This window comes from Bombus vancouverensis, chromosome 12 (genome assembly GCF_051014615.1).
Source record: "Bombus vancouverensis nearcticus chromosome 12, iyBomVanc1_principal, whole genome shotgun sequence".
Lineage (NCBI taxonomy): Eukaryota > Metazoa > Arthropoda > Insecta > Hymenoptera > Apidae > Bombus > Bombus vancouverensis.
Window position 1 is genome coordinate 12,321,197 of NC_134922.1, and position 18,157 is coordinate 12,339,353.

Below are 18,157 nucleotides of genomic sequence, written 5' to 3' on the forward strand. Positions count from 1 at the left end.
CTTCGAACACTTACCAACTCCGAGATTCTCTGTATGATTTCACTCGATACGAACAAAATTCTGCCAACATTTACAAATAAATCTCCCTATGTGGTTCTGTGGCATTATTGCCATATTTTTGAATAACCGATTGAACGTTGAATTTTTTTAATTTAAGATAGCTGTTAATAGTTGTCCGTTGTATGAGTGGTAATCCGGATTTTGTAAAACATACTTTATTTCAAAGTTTCAAGAATATAGCGATAAAACGTGGGGAAATAATGATAGAATAAGTTTGTTATTAATTAAAATGAATAAAAGCGGAAAGAACCGAAGAATTAAATCACAAACAGTATAAATGCGAGATATGTATCGTTTTAAGATGCTACCGAATCTGACAAATACTCAACATCAAGTGAACGATGATACTATTGTTTCGACTCTAAGTCGGGATTTATATTTTTATTAAGTTTATAGCCCGTTGTTATAAGAGATATTAAATATCTAAAAAAAATAATGCAGCTTTCTTATCGTTGGAATCTTATTTTTAGAAACATATGACCTGTTAACATTTTTAAAATACAACCAAAATTTGATAGTTCTTTTCATACGTAAGTGCTTTATGAACATATGTATTCGTAGTCCATCGAAATATAATATTTTTAATACTTGTGACGTTAAAAATTAATAATTATGTATGATAAATTGACAGTAATTAATTTTCGCATATGTATAAGTGAATAGTACTTTCAAAGTAGGAATCATGTCAGGAAGATCAGTTTCTTCAGATCTTGTTACACAAAATCAGCCTAGAAAAGTTAAAAAATGTTATCACAAGGCTAATAAAAACAAAAATAGACAGATATCTAAGAGGGAAATTTTTAATGAACAACCAGTGCTTATTGATAATGAAAAGGGAAAGGAAGGGGAAAATAAAGAAGAAATCAAAGCTCGGAAAGCTAAAGTCCCAAAAGAAAAAGATACATTTCCACAATATATTCCTGAAACAGAAATTGACAAACTTTTAAGAAATGAAAATTCCAATGAAACACAATACATAGAAGGGCAGTTACGTGTCAATCCCTGGAATCGTGAATATGCTTATTTATCTTTCTCTGATGATCAATGCGATCTATTAATTATTGGCTTAAGGGATAGAAATCGAGCTTTTGATGGTGATTTTGTTGTAGCACGTATAAATCAGCCAGAAAAATGGAAAATGCATCAAGGATACAATCAAAAAACAGGTGTTGTTGTTTATATACGAGAGAAAATACATCCAAGAAGAACAATTGGATACTTCAAAGAAAATGGTAAACTTTTTTATCCCAGAGATCGCCGTGTACCATTAGTTAAGATAAGTAAGAAATCCTTGCAACGGTTTGGTGTGTGTCAAAATTATAAAGACATATTATATTTGGTTGTTATAACTGACTGGAGAAAGCCAAAGTTTGCAGTTGGGTATGATCAAAATTTATAAATCTAAACAAGTAGAAGCTTCAATGATTGTTGAAATAATATACTCACTTACATGGTATACAGGCAAATTGAAAAAATAATTGGAAGTATTGGCGATATAAAAGCAGAATCAAATGCAATATTACTTGAATATGATTTAGATGTTACACCTTATAGCCTAGATGTAACGAAGGAACTTCCAAGTAGTGACTATTCTTTAACAGAAAATGATATTAAAGACAGAGAGGACTGGAAAGATGAATGCATATTTACTATCGATCCTGATACTGCTGTTGACTTAGATGACTCAGTCTCTTGCAAACCTTTGGAAAATGGAAATTATGAAGTAATTACACCGTTCTGTAGAGTTATCTCCAGAGAGTATACTTCATTTGTTTGTCTATTTGTTTATATGTATATGTGTGTATATATATATATATACATATACATATACATATATATATATATATATATATATATATATATATATTCTTCTTTTTCTAGATTGGTGTGCATATATCAGATGTTACTCATTATGTAGAATTCTTATCTCCATTGGATATTCAGGTTTCAAAACGAGCTACAACTATATATATGGCAGATAACGTATATCACATGTTACCAAAAGAATTATGTCAAGTATGTTCTTTGTCACCTGGTCAAGATAAATTGGCTTTTTCTGTTATTTGGGAAATGACGCAAGATGCAAGAGTTGTTAATTATCGTTTTGCTAAAACTGTAATAAGATCATGCTGTCAAATGTCTTACCAGCATGTTCAGAAAATGATTGAAAATCCAGAATATAATTGGCCAGATAACTCTATAAATATAGATGGAAATTACAAGCTTAATGATTTGTCAATAAAAGTAAACATTTTACACAATTTAGCTATTCAAATGCGTAAGAGAAGATTTCAAAATGGTGCGCTACTAATAGATCAACCAAAATTATGTGTCAGGGTTGATAGAATTACGGGTTTACCAATATCGTACAATATAGAAGAACAGCAAGATAGTAACAGGTATTTTTAGTATTTTTAAAGTTGTACTATTCATAAATTATGATATAAATGTACATATACGTATATACATATACATATATGTATTTTTATATGTATATACATATACATTATATTTTAGACTTATAGAAGAGTTTATGTTGTTAGCTAATATGACAGTTGCTACACACTTATACAATGTAATTCCGGAGACTGCTCTATTACGCAACCATAGAGAGCCCTCAAAACGTATTTTAAGTATGACGCAAGAAATGCTGCAAAAATTTGGCATTCATTTAGACATTAAATCGTCTAGATCTTTGCACGCTAGTATGAAACATTGTGAAGAAGGATTAGAAACTGAAGACGATGAAAGAAGAATAATAATGAAATATAGGATGATGGTTGTCAACAATCTTTGTTCCAGAGCTATGACTGTATGATTTTTTTTTTAGTTTTGAAGAACTTCTTAATACATGTATAAAAATTGAAATCACTCTCTACATTCTTAGCGAGCTACCTACATATGTTCGTCTACAGTGGAAGCAGAGGAGGAATTGAGACATTATGCTTTAAACATATCGGTTTATACGCATTTTACGTCCCCAATTAGACGATATTCCGATTGTGTTGTACATCGTTTACTTTATTCAACTTTAAGAAATATAGACATGCCTAAAGAATGGACTAAAAGTCTTTGCAAATCGTAAGTTAGTTAGGAAAAGACTGAAATAATTAATTAGCATTAGTAACATGTACAAATGAAATATTTTTAATATTTTTATATGGTTTCTACCAAGACAGAATAGCGGCAAATTGTAATATAAAGAAATATAATGCGAAAATGGCACAAGAGCGAAGTAACGAATTGTATTTTACGTATTTGATAGATTTAAAGGGTCCTATTGTTACAATGGGTATCGTGTTCAGTGTACACGAAAGTTTGATAAATATTATATTGTGTCAATTTGGTATAAAATTAAGGGTTTCCTTCACGCACTTAGAAAATTTGGCACTCGTCGAATATTCTTCGGAATGTTCCATTCCAACGATAAACATCTCTTGGAAACAACCTGCTATTACTCAGGTAATATAAAGAAGTGTATTAATGTTGTGTATATTATCTAAGTATAATAACAGCTTATACGACAGTATGAACAATATAATTTACCTGACGTTTTTCAGGTAATAAATGTTTTTACTTTATTGCATTTGAGAGTCGAAAAGCATCCAGAATCTTTTCAATTAATTGGCACTCTTTTACCACCGACTCAGGGAATAGAAATATAATGGTATTTTGCTGTAAATTAAATTTGAAGACGACCATTATAAAAATATTTATATATATTATATATTTATATATATGTACATTATTTTATTGTACATTTATATGTTATACATTTTTAATATGAACGTGAAATGTTAATTTAATGATTTCTTCATCTGATAGATGTATTTTTAATTGATAGAAAAAATATATCGGACGTTTCGCAAGAACATTATTTATTTCAATTACATATTAATGTACATTGTGGTAACATTTTTACATACTTGTAATCGTACAGTTACATTAATCGCTGAACGATTATTACATATACAAATAAATAGCCCTTATTTATATTTAGCTTCATATCTGTACATAAAGTCATGTATACCATGTGCAAAGCATATATTTTATTTGCATACGAAAAGAAACATAATTGTGGAAGTAATTCAGATCTGTTAGTATTCTGTTATTTTTTTATGTAATTATATTTACACAATTAAATGATAACTTTTGCATGATTAACTAAAAGAAAGAAAAATGACAAGTTTCTCAGGAAATATGATTTTCTTTATTTTAAGAAAGTATAAATATTTCTTACTTTCATTCAAATTAATCGTTTTAAACATCAGTTTTTTACAATAGAGCATGATCGTGTTATTTTGTCACTAACGAGTTCTCAATTAAAATGTAACTTTACTTTCATAGCAGTATGTACTTTGAAACTTATTTTCTTAGAATTTATTGAAGAGTTATAGAGCTTTGTACATCGAATATTTTAAAGTCAAAAATTACAGTTTATGGTATATTTCAAAAGTTGTTGGTTTGATCAGTAACAAAAGGATAACGGGAATCTTGGACTCTACAAAATGACATATAGTCGTTAACCGTGCAAAATATTCATTACCGTTTTTGAACAATATATTTTTGTAATTCAGATCAAAAGTATCGACAATGTGTAATAGAATGTAAGTATCCGCATTAAAACAAGAAAGCGACACATTGAATAACAGTCTTTTTAATTTATTTCGTATCGCTTACGCTAATAAATTATAATACTAAGAATTAAAGTATAATTAATATAAGTTAGTATCTGCATTTTTTAGATCAAGTGTGATAGAGAATGTACATTAAAGAATCTTCTATTAAATTCTTGTTGCCGTCGAGGAAAACTTATACTAGATATATTAGGTTAATGCATGTGATTGTTACTGTTTTTACGATTGAGACTTATTTTGATGTTCATAATTTACAAGTCTCTGACCAACAAGATATTTATCATTTTTTATATGTTCATAAAGCTTTTTGAACTGTCGAATTTGAAAGTAAATAACAATACATATTAAGTGTACTAATAACAGGAAAGGATACAAATGTCTAGCAATTAGAATTTGTGTTTGTAGATTCGTGATTAAAAGTGGGACTATTCCGTAAGCTACAGCATAGGGAACAGCTAAAGCAAGACCGAAACAACATATTACCGGTGCTGCTAATTCTGTAACGATGAATTTCAAATCTATTTCCCTAATACCATCGTTGTATGCTCGTTCAATTGCAAGACGAATTCTCCAATCCGGTCCCATCATAATTATAGCGGTCGCTATTTTTGTGTACAATACACCTAGGGCCCAATCTTGCCAGATAAACAAAATAGGATTTTGTTCTAGCGGTACACGCAATGGTACAACAACGACTAGTTCAAGAAGAAGACCAAACAAAAGCGGTATTAGGCCAATAAGTAAGAAAAATGCTACTGATGCTTTAACACCTATGATCGCCCAATGTTTTATTCTATCTAAAAGAGCTCTTCGACCACGAGGCAACCAAGAAAATGCTAAGGCTAATCCTCTTGCTGCTGCCCAACATACGTACATTCCGCAAGCTATGGTGTATAATTCATGTACTCGTCCAGATAAAGCAACTGCGGCTTCGTTGGTATCTGAAATATTAAAAACAACGCTATAATCAGAAGGATAATTTGGGAGGAAGTAGATATCCAAGTATGTCGACAGGAAAGATGGATAAGCATTTCATACTTTAAAAAGCGAACTTACCAGACCCACTTAAGGCAGGTGGTAATACTGGAGGAGATGGAGCCGGAGCTCCGACCATCCACAATGCCATAACTCTGCGTCCAAGCCAAACAGGAAGAATCATTGCAATTAAACTAGCGATAACAAGAGAAACGCAAACACAAAACAGAAGGCCAATTAGACGAGCAGGAAACCAGCGTGGTCTGATATACGGTTGGAAACCTGTTGGTCCTCCTCTTTGTAACAGCGCTTGATGCGCCGCTCCTAAATCAGGATGTTGCGGTTCCTCAATTACGGCCGGCCCTGGATCTTCAGTTTGTTCTCTTAAAAGATACGATTGGAGATCTAACATCCAGGCTACCACTCGACACCACCCTCTTATTAGGGCTTTTAACCATGTACGTGTATGAGATTGCTCCAATAATGCAGGAAGAATAACTTGCAGCAATAGCAGTTCTAAAGACAATTCGCTGATCTAATTTAAATATAAAGAAACAAATAAAGTAATACATCACAATTGTTAGTAAGAGGAATTTTTAATTTTCTCTTTTAACTAATAATTAACTTCTTACCTGAGCTTCGCTCTGAATAGTCACGGTATATGGCAAAAATCCTGGCCATGCCCATCTTAAGAGTTTCACAGGTAACCATAGCATTAATAAAATAGCAGTTCCAAATATCACTGCAGATGCTACGAGCCTTCTAACATGTCTTAAAATTGGAAGATGTATCATTTCTTGTATAGGAGAAAAGTCGGGATCATTTAAATTTCTTAAGAACCAAAGTACTCCTGGCCGTAAGACTTCTCGTAATAACAGAATGAATGAAGCAAAGTAGTATATATAAATCATTCCCACCAACCAATGTAAGAACATTGAAGTACCAGGGGCTAGTTTAAACGAAGATTCCCTGTCTCGAAGTGTGGCGTCGAACATTGCTAATGAACAAATGTCTAACCACCAACCACAAACTAGAGGAAGTACTCCTATCTCAACGACCGAAAGTAAAGAAACCTTTACTATAACGTAACATAAGCCCAATAATCGTTGAGAACGTTGGAAACCTAAAGGTGCTGCTAATGTATGAAGGACCACTAGCCCTACTCCAGTAACACAATAACCACATAATGTAGTTACTAATCCTTCAAAGTGTGAAGCAGCTGCATATTCTTGTAGATCTAGCAATGCTATTGCAAAACTACCGACATAGTACGGATAAAAAGCGAAAACCTGAAAATAAGAACATTGCATTTTGTATGACAAAAATTGATTATTTCGTCTTATATTTACAATTTAAAACATATAAGCAAAGCGTACCATAATAAATAGCGTATTTAATGAAACGACCCAAAATACGTGTCCAAGAAAAACAAGGGATCCATCTAAGCCTAAAAGGCGCTCCCAAGTTAACTCCTCCGCGGGCCTATCCCACTCTAATGGATTCCAGTTTGCTTCCTCATCTTCTCCTTGAGCCTGACCCTGGGCTTGATCCCTCCACCCCTCCCCAACTCTCGCGTTTGCTTGTTCACCATCTATACCCAATTCGTCTCTAGGTGCTACAGGTTGTTCTGCATCCCTAGGTGGAACCAGTGGTTCTACATTTCGAGGTACTACTACATGCGGTTCGACAGGTTGTTCTATTTGTTGATCAGCGCTTCTGGGAGCAGCGTGTGGCTCAACGTCTCTACCAATTCCTTCAACTTCATTGATTCTTTGATTATTTGGTAAATTATTTTCTTCTACCCTATGTCCTTCCACATTTTCTACATTATCATTGTCTGAATTTTCTGGTAAAATTGGTGGTTCATCAGCAAAGGGTGGTACATTATTATTATCTTGAATTTCTTGTTGAAGAGCTCTTTGCTCTTGAAACTGTTGCATGGGAATCTCTAAGTTAGGTGGTGGATTGTCGACTGGGGGCAATTGTACATTATCTCGATCAAGCCAATCAGGACCACCAGCATGTAAAATTTGTTCTCTTAGCCATACTAAACCGATAAATGCAAACAGAGTACAAGTTACCACAAAGCATCCATGAAATACATCTGATGATATATTTTCAGGAGATAACATATCCATTGGTAATGTCAGTATCTGTGAACAAAAGATATGGGTACTTCATTTTTTGACACAAAGTATTAAAAATTTAGATATATTTTAAAGTTATAAGAAAGTATTTACTCGAACCAGGTCTAGAGGACCACTGAATAATGCCCTGTAAGTTCGGCAAGCTGTCAGTGGAACAACTCCTAACCATGCTATTGCAACCAAGGTATAATGTAACCAATATTTTACTGCTGTTACAATGTTGGAAAATAATCCCCCGATAACATCTCTTAACGGTAAACGACGTGGCATATCTGGGCTATAAATCGGTGTAAAAGAAAAGCGATATCCGCAAAGCTCACAATATTCTTTACGCGAATATCGCATCCATTGTACTAAACATTCCTGATGTATCCATTTAATACTGCCTGTACAGATACAGGGATGAAAGAGAGGTCTATCTGCAAGACCTTCAGATCTACAAACTCTGCAGATGTCTGCTCCTGACATGTCCTCCGTCATGTTTGGTTTTGTTTAAAATAACTGACTAAAGCAACGATCAATTTTCTGAAAGGAAAATGTTCAAAAAATTGTATAGTAAAAATGCAGAATATATATTTCCTATATAACGTAATAATAATGGTTACAAGGTCGTATGCATAAATGTATTTAAATTATTAAAATACAACCAAGAGGAGTTAAAAGTAGTAGAATTATTAAATATGAAACATTAAGAAAGAACAATAAATGGTAAAATGACAGAGCAAAAATAAAAGACTACATCGAAAGTGCGGAATGTGTCATTGGGAATATTTAATATTGAACATATAAAAAGTTTTACTTTAAAAAATTTAATCTAATTTCATAAACTGGATAATATTACTTACATAATAACATCGTTTACTTACTCATGCTCTGATAAAGATGCACAAAATCCAAAATTACTGTGCAAAATATTGAAAATGTCTACTGCTACTTCCAGTTCTTTTCTTCTTGCATCGGCATACTTGCAACGTTTGCAATAAAAATGTCACTGTTCTTCCTAAACGATGTGTATTCTATCATTTTTAATCTGTTACAAATTACACATTCCAATACGTAAAGATTTCATTAAATTACGACATTCAATTTGACTGATACCTATTGAGTTGTACGCAATTTTTTTTCAATAGGAATTATTAAGTGAAGAAGTTTCATACATTGCTTAACCAGCTGAAGTAGTCAAACAATGTTAAGGGCGGCAATTGAAAGTTAATTTTGTTGTGTGTTGTATTTAATGTAATAAGAAAGAATGTAATAAGAAAGAATGTAAAAATATATGAGTTATTGTACTTGCCGATTTTTATTAAAAAATAGGTAAATAAGATGACAGCTACATTTTTTATTTTAATAAGATGATATCTTGTAAAGTTATTAAATACAATAATTTATAACCCCATTGGAATAAAAACCTACTGTACATATTACGTGATGTTGTTTGTTACAAAGGTATTTAATACTGCACAGTTAAGTTTATATGAATCAAAACAATATTATCAGTTTTTTATAAGATTTAAAAGTTCTTTTACGGTTATGAAAGTTCTCAACGTTGCGGAAAAGAACGATGCCGCAAAAAGTATCGCGGGCTATTTGTCTCGTGGCTCTTCTAAACGGGTATTTGAAAAGTTACTTTAATTGAAATATATGACAAATGTACAAAATTTTTACATGAATAATATTTTTGCTTTATATTATTTTTAGAGAGAAGGATTATCGACATATAATAAAATTTATGAATTTAACTCATATTTATGGAATCAAAATTGCGAAATGATCATGACTTCTGTATCTGGTCATTTATTAAATTATGAGTTTGTTGGGGCATATCGTAAATGGCAAGGTTGTCATCCATTAAGTTTATTTGATGCACCTGTAATAAAGCAATGTTCGGAAGAGAATTCTATTAAGATTAAAAAAACTTTGGAAAGGGAAGTACAGAGATGTGGTGTATTAATTATTTGGACTGATTGTGATCGTGAAGGAGAGAATATAGGTTTTGAAATTATTCAAGTCTGTCGTGCAATTAAGCCTAATATTCGTATATATAGGTATTTATCAAATATGTTATCCATGAAATTGTATCTTCTTTCATGTAATAATATATATATGTTATTTAATAGAGCAAAATTTTCTGAGATTACACAAGCATCTGTAAATAGAGCTCTTCAAAATTTATGTGAGCCAGATAAAGCAATTAGTGATGCTGTTGATGTACGAAGTGAATTGGATCTAAGAATAGGTATTTAAAAAATATCCATAATAACATCATATACTTATGAACTTAAATATAAGAGGAACAACATTGCAGGTGCTGCATTTACAAGATTTCAAACACTGAGACTGAAACAAGTATTTCCCAGGACTCTGGCTGATATGCTGATTAGTTATGGTAGCTGTCAGTTTCCTACATTAGGATTTGTAGTTGAAAGATTTTTAGCCATAAAACGATTTAAGTCAGAACCATACTGGAAGATAAAAGTAATGGATATCCGTGATAATATTTCTGTGGAATTTAGATGGGCAAGAGGAACACTATTTGAAAAATTGCCTTGTGAAGTAATTTTGGATATATGTTTGGAACAGCCTATGGCTACTGTTAAAAAAGTATTAAGTAAACCTAAGAATAAGTGGAGACCACTACCACTGGACACAATTGTAAGTAATAAAGTAGTAGTTTCAGTAAGAAAAGATACAATGCAATTTATTTAATTACGTTAAATATATCTAGGAGCTGGAAAAGCAAGGCTCTCGTAAACTTCATTTAAGCGCGAAGGACACTATGAGAATTGCGGAAAAATTATATACTCAAGGTTTGATTAGTTACCCACGTACAGAAACAAATATATTTCCAAAAGAATTAAATTTAGTTCCATTGGTGAATCAACAAGTAAACAATTCAGCATGGGGCAATTTTGCACAGCAATTATTAGAAAAGGGATTGACTCCTAGACAAGGCAAGAAAAGCGATCAAGCACATCCTCCAATACATCCAATAAAATATACTGATGGTTTAAATGGTATGCACACAAATTTAACACTTAATAAATACTTGTTAACGAAAAATATTCTGCCGTTAATTTATGATAAATTATTTAATGATAGGCAATGAAGCCAAAGTTTATGAATTTGTGGTTCGACACTTTTTGGCTTGTTTATCGTGTGATGCGGTAGGCCAAGAAACAACGGTAGAGATCGATATAGCTGGTGAAAAATTTGCTGCTAATGGTCTACAAATTATTGAAAAGAATTATTTAAATGTGTACATATATGAAAAATGGAATGACAAAGAAATTCATATATATCAAGAAGGACAAGTTTTCCAACCAACCAGCATAGATATGGTAGAGGAAAAAACAAGTCCCCCACAATTGTTGACTGAAGCTGATTTGATCAGTTTAATGGATAAGTACGGTATTGGTACCGATGCTACTCATGCAGAGCATATAGATACAATAAAATCGCGTCATTACGTGGGTTTGATAAATGAAAAGTATCTGATACCTGGAAAACTTGGGATTGGATTGGTAATGGGTTATGATAACATGGGATTTGAAATGTCAAAACCAAACTTAAGAGCTGAACTCGAAAAGGATCTTAAATTGTACGTCGATCTTTTATTTTCTTCTTAACAACAGAAAGAACATCTGAATATTTCAATTGAATTTTAATTGTTTACATTTGCGTCTAGGATATGTGATGGACAAAAAAGTCCGAATGATGTTTTGGAAATTCAACTAAAGAAATATCGTGATCTATTTAAACTAACGGTAGAACGTGCTAATTTAATCGATATTGCTTTAGCCGATTACCTCGATGAACGACCGAGTAATACACAGGTAGAAATTAGTCATCCACCTCAAAAAATTATCTTTAAGTGTCCGAAATGCAACTCGGATATGATCCTTAAAGATAGAAAGCAAGGCACGGGAAAGTACATTGGTTGCATGTCGTTTCCAACATGTAATAATGTAATCTGGTTACCTCAGATTATTGAACATGTCGAAGTTTTGGATGAAGTTTGTTCAGAAGTAAACATTATATGTTACACAATATTTATAATTATTATATGATATATTATGATATCTATATAATTGAAATTATTATTTTTAGTGTATAGGAAATATTCGTAAATTAAAATTTAAACTATTGAGAAACGTTTTCCCCATTTATGGTACTGATTATACAACTTGCATAGGTGGTTGTGATCCTATGTTTAACGAAGCATTAAATATAAAGAACGAATGTATTAAAAGTCAAGAGTCTGGTTACCACAGTACATTTAACAGGACTATTGTCTCAAATTCATCTTCAATAGGGAACACTGTAACTCATCCATCTTCAAACGCTGAAAACAGGAGTTTATCTGAAAGCAACGCATCTATAGGGTCCATGCGAAATGAGAACGATGATCGTTATACAAGCAGATCAAGAAATGTTAAAAGACAAAATGTTTCAAAGAATAATACATGGATCGATGCTAATAATGTCAATTCTTCAAATAATGATCAAAGGTTAATTAGAAATGAACAAAAAACATGGGGTAACATCGATGACGATGCTATTATTATGTGTAATTGCCATGAAAACGCGATTCGATTAACAGTAAAGAAAGAAGGACCAAATCATGGTACAAGCGCCTTAGACACTTATAAAGCATTTTTCATTAAATATGACTTATTATAACGTTGTTTCACGACATTTTAGGAAGGATATTTTACAAATGTGCGAAGCGTCAAAATAGTTGTAACTTTTTTCTTTGGGCATCAGAAGACAATACTCAGCAAATGCAAAATAATACAAATAGTAGTTCAAACCAGATGTTCGTTGCCAGTACAAGCACTAGATCAAGTGTTCATGTTAATAGTTATCAAGATGATCTTACGTTATCACACAATGACATTAAATGCCATTGTAATCAAAACGCAATACAGTAAGCAAATATGCAACTAAACTCTTTTGACATTTTTAATATCTAGAAAAAATCATTATTTGTATACGGATTGTAGGCGGATTGTACAGAAAGATGGTCCAAATAAGGGACGTCCTTTTTACTCATGCCCTAAGAGTATAAACGAATGTTGCAAATTCTTTCAATGGGCGGATGAAAACGGTGGAAATACATATAATGGGTCTGGAGGACAAAATAAAGGAACATTTAGAGAAGAGAAAAATTTATCAAAAAGACGTCACATTGCTACTGGTAAAAGAAAGTGTGGAATCTGCGGTACAGAAGGTTTGTGTTCTATTGTATATAATGTTCTGATGTGGAATGTATTATTTACGTTATGGTATATGATTTTATTCCTAGGGCATACAAGAAGGACTTGTTCCGAGAATGCAATGGATTAAAAGAGAAGAGTATATGGTGTCAGTACAAATACAAAAACTCAGTATAATGACAGAAATGTAATTGTCTTTTTGTATTCCATACGATCACTTTCTAAAATATACAATGTGCTTTAGAATATAATAACATAAATATACATGTATATATATAAATTAAGAGTAGAGTGATTAAGTACAAGATTATAGTTGAATATATATGAATATATACTATATATGTACAAATGTATAAATTAATAATAAATTAAGTACAAGATTTTGAATACATCATACAAGATACATCATATAGCTATATGAACACATTTGTTTAATTCGATATGTAAAAGAAAGGATGAATTATGATAATGTGCTCTTTATATCAAGAATCTCTGTTCTTGTATGGTAATTTCTGTTTTAGTCTATCTAGTTCTTCCTTCTGTGAATAATATTCTGCTGTTGTTTGTGTCAACTGTAAAAAATGAAATAAAACAAATGGTAATTTTTATATGAAAATAAGATGTTAGATGCTGTATTAAATATTATGTATTTTGATAAGAAACAAAGCATTAATAACCATATCAAGAAGTACTTCAAATTTTAGCTTTAATAAGTTGTTTTCATCTTCCAATCTTTTTACTTCCTTTTTTAATTTCTCATTTTCTTTGTACGTGCTTCCGATTTTACCAGATTCTGAAACAATATAAGTTCCGTATCATATTAACAGATCGCTTAAAAAATATTTTTCATTGTGAATTTACCTGGGATCCACGAACCAGATTCAAAGACAGTTTCTTGGTCTCCTAATTTTAAATGTATAGGACCAACATTAGGTCCCAGTTCTTTTTCTATACGTTTCGGACTGAAATCTTTGTTCGCTAAGAAAACTCCTACTTTTCTTGTAGGGGTCTTTTTGGGGGAGAATTTATTTGAAAACAATGGCATTGCGTATATGTACCAATGATATGGTGCCGTGACAATGATATATCTAAATGCGAAGGTTAAATATCAACCTGATGTTGATGAACTGACTTGAAAAAAAGAACAGATTTTATCTTATTATTTCATTTCAAACTTAAAAAAATTTACTTTCCTAAGCACATTGTATTAAAAACTTAATAACCATAGCTTCATTAACGAAAGGAAAATGTAGCATAGAAGATAGCAAATAATATGTATGTATATGTTGCGATAATTATAGTATTATACTATTTTCTCTAACAGAGTATTGTGGTAATCGTGATTGCACTATCTGCATCAAATTTTCGTATTCGTAACATACAATTAGGGTATTACGTATTATAGGCGATACGTTAGCAGTGTTTCAAAAATTTTTGTTTACATTGACGCCGTTTACACCATTTCATGCTTATGCTCGTTATTGGATCAGAGTGAGATCGACTACTGCGGGGGATTTTTTTACGTGCTTTTCCCAGCGTTGACGACACGTCATAATCACGGTTTCGGAGAAATGATCATTGCGATTTTATATAACTTGTTAATTCGTTTGATTATACTGATAGTCAGTTAAGAAGGTGTAGTGACAGTTTTCACTGATAACCTAAATTATCCATCATGACTTGGCTTGGAACGATCGCTAGCAACGTTCTCCGGAATATCGTATTTCAGGATATACCGCCGAACATAGTTCAAGAAGTCAAGCCTGAAAATTATAGTAATCGACATATTGAATGCCGCGAGGATGGTATCGTACTTTATGGTCCAGGTGAAAATGAAAGAAAATATGAAATTGTTCTTCATAGGCCTTGTACAGAAACATTGCATCAAGCATATAGGTAGATATCTTCATATACGTTGCTTTCTTTTTTCTACTATAAGTGATGTAGTATGAAAGTTATTAATATATTTTTTATTATTTCAAATAATTAAAATTTATTGTTTCAGTTTATATAGATCAGAAGATAATGCAGATATCGCAACACATTTTATTGTGTATAAGGATAAGGTTCCAGTACTTGTTCAAATTTGTCGCGAGGTAATTATTTCCAAAATTTCATGATTTTTTGCAATCTGTGTAGAAACCATGATTATCAGTAATTTATTTATACAGATGTGTAATGTGAATAAGATTCAGAAATTATGTGATACTTTGATGGAACATCCAACATGGACACTGGCACATTTGGCAGCTCATTTTGCTCTTTATAACGCCTTTACCCATGCTGATGTAAATAGTCAGTTGAACAGTGGAGATACAGAAACAGGAGTGTCTCCTTTGCAAGTCGCGGTGCAAACAAATAATCTGCGTACAGTGCAAATGTTGATCGAAGCTAAAAGTTCATTGGAGCATCTGGATTATAGCGCAAATACCGTCTATCATTATGCAGCCAAATCTACTAAAGAAATAATTTTAGCCCTTGGAGGTGATCTTCCAAACAGTTTAAATAGTCGTAACAGTAATGGACATACACCGATGCATGTCGCTTGTTTGAATAATAAGCCCGAATGCGTTAAAGCTCTTCTTTTAATTGGAGCGGATGTGAACATTCCTGCTGCCGAAGGTGAACCTTCTAGTCCTAGTTACGTAGGAGATTTCTTGCACAGTAAACCAAATGTTCTTCATGCCGATGACATGAAATTTGGCGGTACGCCATTGCATTGGTCACTGAGCAGGGAGGTGATTAATGCTCTAATAGAAAGTAATTGCGATATAGATGCCTTGAATTTCGACGGCCGTACGGCGTTGCACATCATGGCAATGAGGAAACGATTATCATGCGTAGTGGCTTTGTTAAGTCATATGTGTTCTGTAAATATCGTCGACAAGGATGGCAATACACCGCTGCATTTAGCGGTTTCCGATGGTACAGTGGCAATAGTGCAGTCGCTGATCGCTTTCGGAGCAGACATTGATGCAAAAAATTGGAAGTCGGAAACGTCACGGCATCGTGTGAATATCGATAACAACGAGGGTCAGAAAATTTTGTATATTCTAGATGCGGTAGGCGCTAAACGCTGTCCACCAGAAATGTCAGATTGTAACAAAGGCTGCAAGTTTAACGAAAATTATAATGGTCTCGCACCGCAGCAACCACCAAGGGCTGTACCGCGTACAGTGTTGGATCAAATGTTACATGTTTCTGGGATGGACAAGATGGCTATGCAAGAAAACCAGAAAATAAAAGGTGGTCGACTTCTTTGTCTAGATGGAGGAGGAATTCGTGGTTTGGTTCTTGTACAAATGTTATTGGAGATCGAGTCGATCCTGCAGAAACCTATCGTAGAGTGCTTCGACTGGATCGCGGGCACTTCTACAGGTGGAATCTTGACTCTTGGTCTAGCTGCTGGCAAGTCCTTGCGAGAATGTCAGGCACTGTATTTCCGCATGAAAGAGGAAGCTTTTGTCGGTAATCGCCCGTACAACAGCGACGGTTTGGAGAAAGTATTAAAAGATTGCCTAGGTGTTAATACGGTGATGTCGGATATCAAGAAACCCAAGATAATGATCACTGCTGTATTGGCTGATAGAAAGCCTGTCGACCTTTATTTGTTTCGTAATTACGATGCACCTAGTACGCTACTCGAGCATCCAGAGACCTCGATGTCTCTCGCTTCGTCATCGAGCGAACAATTGCTTTGGCACGCAGCGAGAGCAACCGGGGCAGCTCCATCGTATTTTCGAGCGTTCGGAAAATTTCTGGATGGTGGATTGATAGCGAATAACCCGACTTTGGATGCCATGACTGAAATTCACGAATACAATCTCGCTTTAAAGGCTTCTGGATGCGGAGAGAATGCGGTCCCCTTGTCTCTGGTCGTTTCTCTTGGCACTGGTCTCATACCTTCTAGTCCATTGAAAGATATCGACATATTTCGGCCCGATAGTTTATGGGATACCGCAAAGTTTGCGATGGGAATATCGGTCCTCGCGGTACTATTGGTGGATCAAGCAACAGCAAGCGACGGAAGGATCGTTGATCGTGCCAGAAATTGGTGTTCCATGATCGGAGTGCCTTACTACAGGTTTAATCCTCAACTATCCCAGGATATCGCCATGGATGAAAAAAGCGACGAGATTTTGGCTGAAATGATATGGAGCGCTAAAGCGTTTATGCATGCCAATAGGGATCAAATAAATGAATTAGCTGCTGTGATAAATCGCGACCTCTAAGTCGGTACAGATTCGTGAGAGTCAAATATGTACGAGTTGCTGATTTCTTTGCGAACATGTACGTATGCTTGTACTGCACCCACTCAAAAGTACGTATCTCTCTCTTTCGTCCTCCATTTCTCTTTCTTTCGTTTTTTGCCTTCTTATTTATATTATTTGATTGTTTGTTAATGTTTTGTACATACATACGATTGCTGTTGAGGATTTCGACGATTAAGAATTATTTAGGAAATTTTGTATCGAAGCAAACTTACTAGTCGGCCCGTGATATTTGTAATCGACGAAGTAGCGCACAATTTATTATTTATTTCTGCTTTCTATTTCAATGCAGACTTTTCATTTCTAGATTTAATTTATTTACACACACACACACATGCACACACACACACACACACACACACACACACACACACACACATATGTATAAAACATAAAGTAGCGCGTGTGTTCGATAGGTGAATGTAGGATTGATGGCGGTTTTAGAAATGATGGTGGTGTATGATAGACTGCGGATGTTTATGCATTTTTGTGAAATTTGAAGATGCAAAAATATCGAGAATAGGATACTTAGTAGGCGAAAGAATCTCTGTTTAGAATCTGCTTCGTTGTATTTATAAAAATTTGAATCGGTATAAATATTCGCAGTCTACTAATAAATAATAGAGAGTGAATTATACTGTACATATAGGCAACTCGTATTTCTTCATCAAACTAGATGCTGACAAGATATTTGTTCGTTTATTTATTTGTTTATTTCATCGCATTGTTGCCAAAAAAATAAATAGCAAAGAAAGAAAAGACAGTACTAAGCGGTCTAACAAACTATCGATGCCCACACACTGGCGCGCACGCTCATCTCGGGCGCAGAATTACGCGAACGAATAAAACCA

General features: G+C 33.4%; 5 protein-coding genes across 11 annotated transcripts; 3 read left to right on the forward strand and 2 right to left on the reverse strand.

Moving 5' to 3' along the window:
- The first annotated feature begins 73 nt into the window (after positions 1-73).
- Positions 74-3,932, forward strand: LOC117155002 (DIS3-like exonuclease 2). 4 transcript variants are annotated; one of them, XM_076623022.1, is made up of 8 exons: positions 74-590; positions 1,170-1,440; positions 1,522-1,783; positions 1,942-2,459; positions 2,578-2,872; positions 2,948-3,141; positions 3,240-3,522; positions 3,621-3,932. In XM_076623022.1, the coding sequence occupies exons 2-8, from the start codon at positions 1,199-1,201 to the stop codon at positions 3,723-3,725; spliced, it is 1,899 nt and encodes a 632-aa protein (XP_076479137.1). In that variant the 5' UTR covers positions 74-590; positions 1,170-1,198; the 3' UTR covers positions 3,726-3,932. The 4 variants fall into 4 exon arrangements, with proteins under 4 accessions (XP_076479137.1, XP_033186422.1, XP_076479136.1 ...); XM_076623021.1 differs by lacking the exon at positions 74-590 and adding an exon at positions 602-1,070; XM_033330529.2 differs by lacking the exon at positions 74-590 and having other exon boundaries at positions 602-1,440.
- MARCH6 (membrane-associated ring finger (C3HC4) 6) lies at positions 3,922-8,859 on the reverse strand. Of its 2 annotated transcripts, none has more exons than XM_076623013.1 (6): positions 8,686-8,859; positions 7,919-8,344; positions 7,049-7,825; positions 6,305-6,961; positions 5,754-6,207; positions 3,922-5,638 (listed from the first exon to the last, which is right to left on the reverse strand). In XM_076623013.1, exons 2-6 carry the CDS (start codon positions 8,297-8,299, stop codon positions 4,917-4,919), a joined length of 2,991 nt encoding a protein of 996 aa, XP_076479128.1. In that variant the 5' UTR covers positions 8,300-8,344; positions 8,686-8,859; the 3' UTR covers positions 3,922-4,916. The 2 variants fall into 2 exon arrangements, with proteins under 2 accessions (XP_076479128.1, XP_033186418.2); XM_033330527.2 differs by having other exon boundaries at positions 7,913-8,344; positions 8,686-8,856.
- A 156-nt stretch (positions 8,860-9,015) lies between these two features.
- Top3alpha (topoisomerase 3-alpha) lies at positions 9,016-13,555 on the forward strand. Of its 3 annotated transcripts, XM_076623011.1 has the most exons (12): positions 9,017-9,133; positions 9,266-9,430; positions 9,518-9,864; positions 9,937-10,055; positions 10,125-10,471; positions 10,545-10,833; positions 10,919-11,417; positions 11,505-11,844; positions 11,927-12,443; positions 12,521-12,746; positions 12,823-13,049; positions 13,125-13,555. In XM_076623011.1, exons 2-12 carry the CDS (start codon positions 9,350-9,352, stop codon positions 13,163-13,165), a joined length of 3,033 nt encoding a protein of 1,010 aa, XP_076479126.1. In that variant the 5' UTR covers positions 9,017-9,133; positions 9,266-9,349; the 3' UTR covers positions 13,166-13,555. The 3 variants fall into 3 exon arrangements, with proteins under 3 accessions (XP_076479127.1, XP_076479126.1, XP_033186415.2); XM_076623012.1 differs by lacking the exon at positions 9,266-9,430 and having other exon boundaries at positions 9,016-9,133; XM_033330524.2 differs by having other exon boundaries at positions 9,041-9,430.
- Cby (beta catenin antagonist chibby) lies at positions 13,204-14,265 on the reverse strand. The gene is made up of 3 exons (XM_033330553.2): positions 13,897-14,265; positions 13,713-13,828; positions 13,204-13,607 (listed from the first exon to the last, which is right to left on the reverse strand). The coding sequence occupies exons 1-3, from the start codon at positions 14,078-14,080 to the stop codon at positions 13,518-13,520; spliced, it is 390 nt and encodes a 129-aa protein (XP_033186444.1). The 5' UTR covers positions 14,081-14,265; the 3' UTR covers positions 13,204-13,517.
- A 445-nt stretch (positions 14,266-14,710) lies between these two features.
- On the forward strand, positions 14,711-18,069 carry iPLA2-VIA (calcium-independent phospholipase A2 VIA). Its single transcript, XM_033330532.2, has 3 exons — positions 14,711-14,931; positions 15,041-15,131; positions 15,207-18,069. The coding sequence occupies exons 1-3, from the start codon at positions 14,711-14,713 to the stop codon at positions 17,265-17,267; spliced, it is 2,373 nt and encodes a 790-aa protein (XP_033186423.1). The 3' UTR covers positions 17,268-18,069.
- The last annotated feature ends 88 nt before the right edge of the window (positions 18,070-18,157 follow it).

What these genes read in the sequence shown, in the direction of transcription:
- LOC117155002 (XM_033330529.2), top strand. Translation starts at nt 743, where the DNA reads ATGTCAGGAAGATCAGTTTCTTCAGATCTTGTTACACAAAATCAGCCT. An exon ending in ACTAAAAGTCTTTGCAAATC is followed by an intron (nt 3,142 to 3,239) that starts GTAAGTTAGTTA and finishes CTACCAAGACAG; the next exon opens with AATAGCGGCAAATTGTAATA. An exon ending in AACAACCTGCTATTACTCAG is followed by an intron (nt 3,523 to 3,620) that starts GTAATATAAAGA and finishes GACGTTTTTCAG; the next exon opens with GTAATAAATGTTTTTACTTT.
- MARCH6 (XM_033330527.2), bottom strand. Translation starts at nt 8,299, where the DNA reads ATGACGGAGGACATGTCAGGAGCAGACATCTGCAGAGTTTGTAGATCT. An exon ending in GTCCTCTAGACCTGGTTCGA is followed by an intron (nt 7,826 to 7,912) that starts GTAAATACTTTC and finishes TTTTGTTCACAG; the next exon opens with ATACTGACATTACCAATGGA. An exon ending in CTATTCAGAGCGAAGCTCAG is followed by an intron (nt 6,208 to 6,304) that starts GTAAGAAGTTAA and finishes TATTTAAATTAG; the next exon opens with ATCAGCGAATTGTCTTTAGA.
- Top3alpha (XM_033330524.2), top strand. Translation starts at nt 9,248, where the DNA reads ATGTTGTTTGTTACAAAGGTATTTAATACTGCACAGTTAAGTTTATAT. An exon ending in CTCGAAAAGGATCTTAAATT is followed by an intron (nt 11,418 to 11,504) that starts GTACGTCGATCT and finishes ATTTGCGTCTAG; the next exon opens with GATATGTGATGGACAAAAAA. An exon ending in GAAAGAAGGACCAAATCATG is followed by an intron (nt 12,444 to 12,520) that starts GTACAAGCGCCT and finishes ACGACATTTTAG; the next exon opens with GAAGGATATTTTACAAATGT.
- Cby (XM_033330553.2), bottom strand. Translation starts at nt 14,080, where the DNA reads ATGCCATTGTTTTCAAATAAATTCTCCCCCAAAAAGACCCCTACAAGA. An exon ending in ATCTGGTTCGTGGATCCCAG is followed by an intron (nt 13,829 to 13,896) that starts GTAAATTCACAA and finishes ATATTGTTTCAG; the next exon opens with AATCTGGTAAAATCGGAAGC. An exon ending in TTGAAGTACTTCTTGATATG is followed by an intron (nt 13,608 to 13,712) that starts GTTATTAATGCT and finishes CATTTTTTACAG; the next exon opens with TTGACACAAACAACAGCAGA.
- iPLA2-VIA (XM_033330532.2), top strand. Translation starts at nt 14,711, where the DNA reads ATGACTTGGCTTGGAACGATCGCTAGCAACGTTCTCCGGAATATCGTA. An exon ending in ACATTGCATCAAGCATATAG is followed by an intron (nt 14,932 to 15,040) that starts GTAGATATCTTC and finishes TTATTGTTTCAG; the next exon opens with TTTATATAGATCAGAAGATA. An exon ending in TTGTTCAAATTTGTCGCGAG is followed by an intron (nt 15,132 to 15,206) that starts GTAATTATTTCC and finishes TTATTTATACAG; the next exon opens with ATGTGTAATGTGAATAAGAT.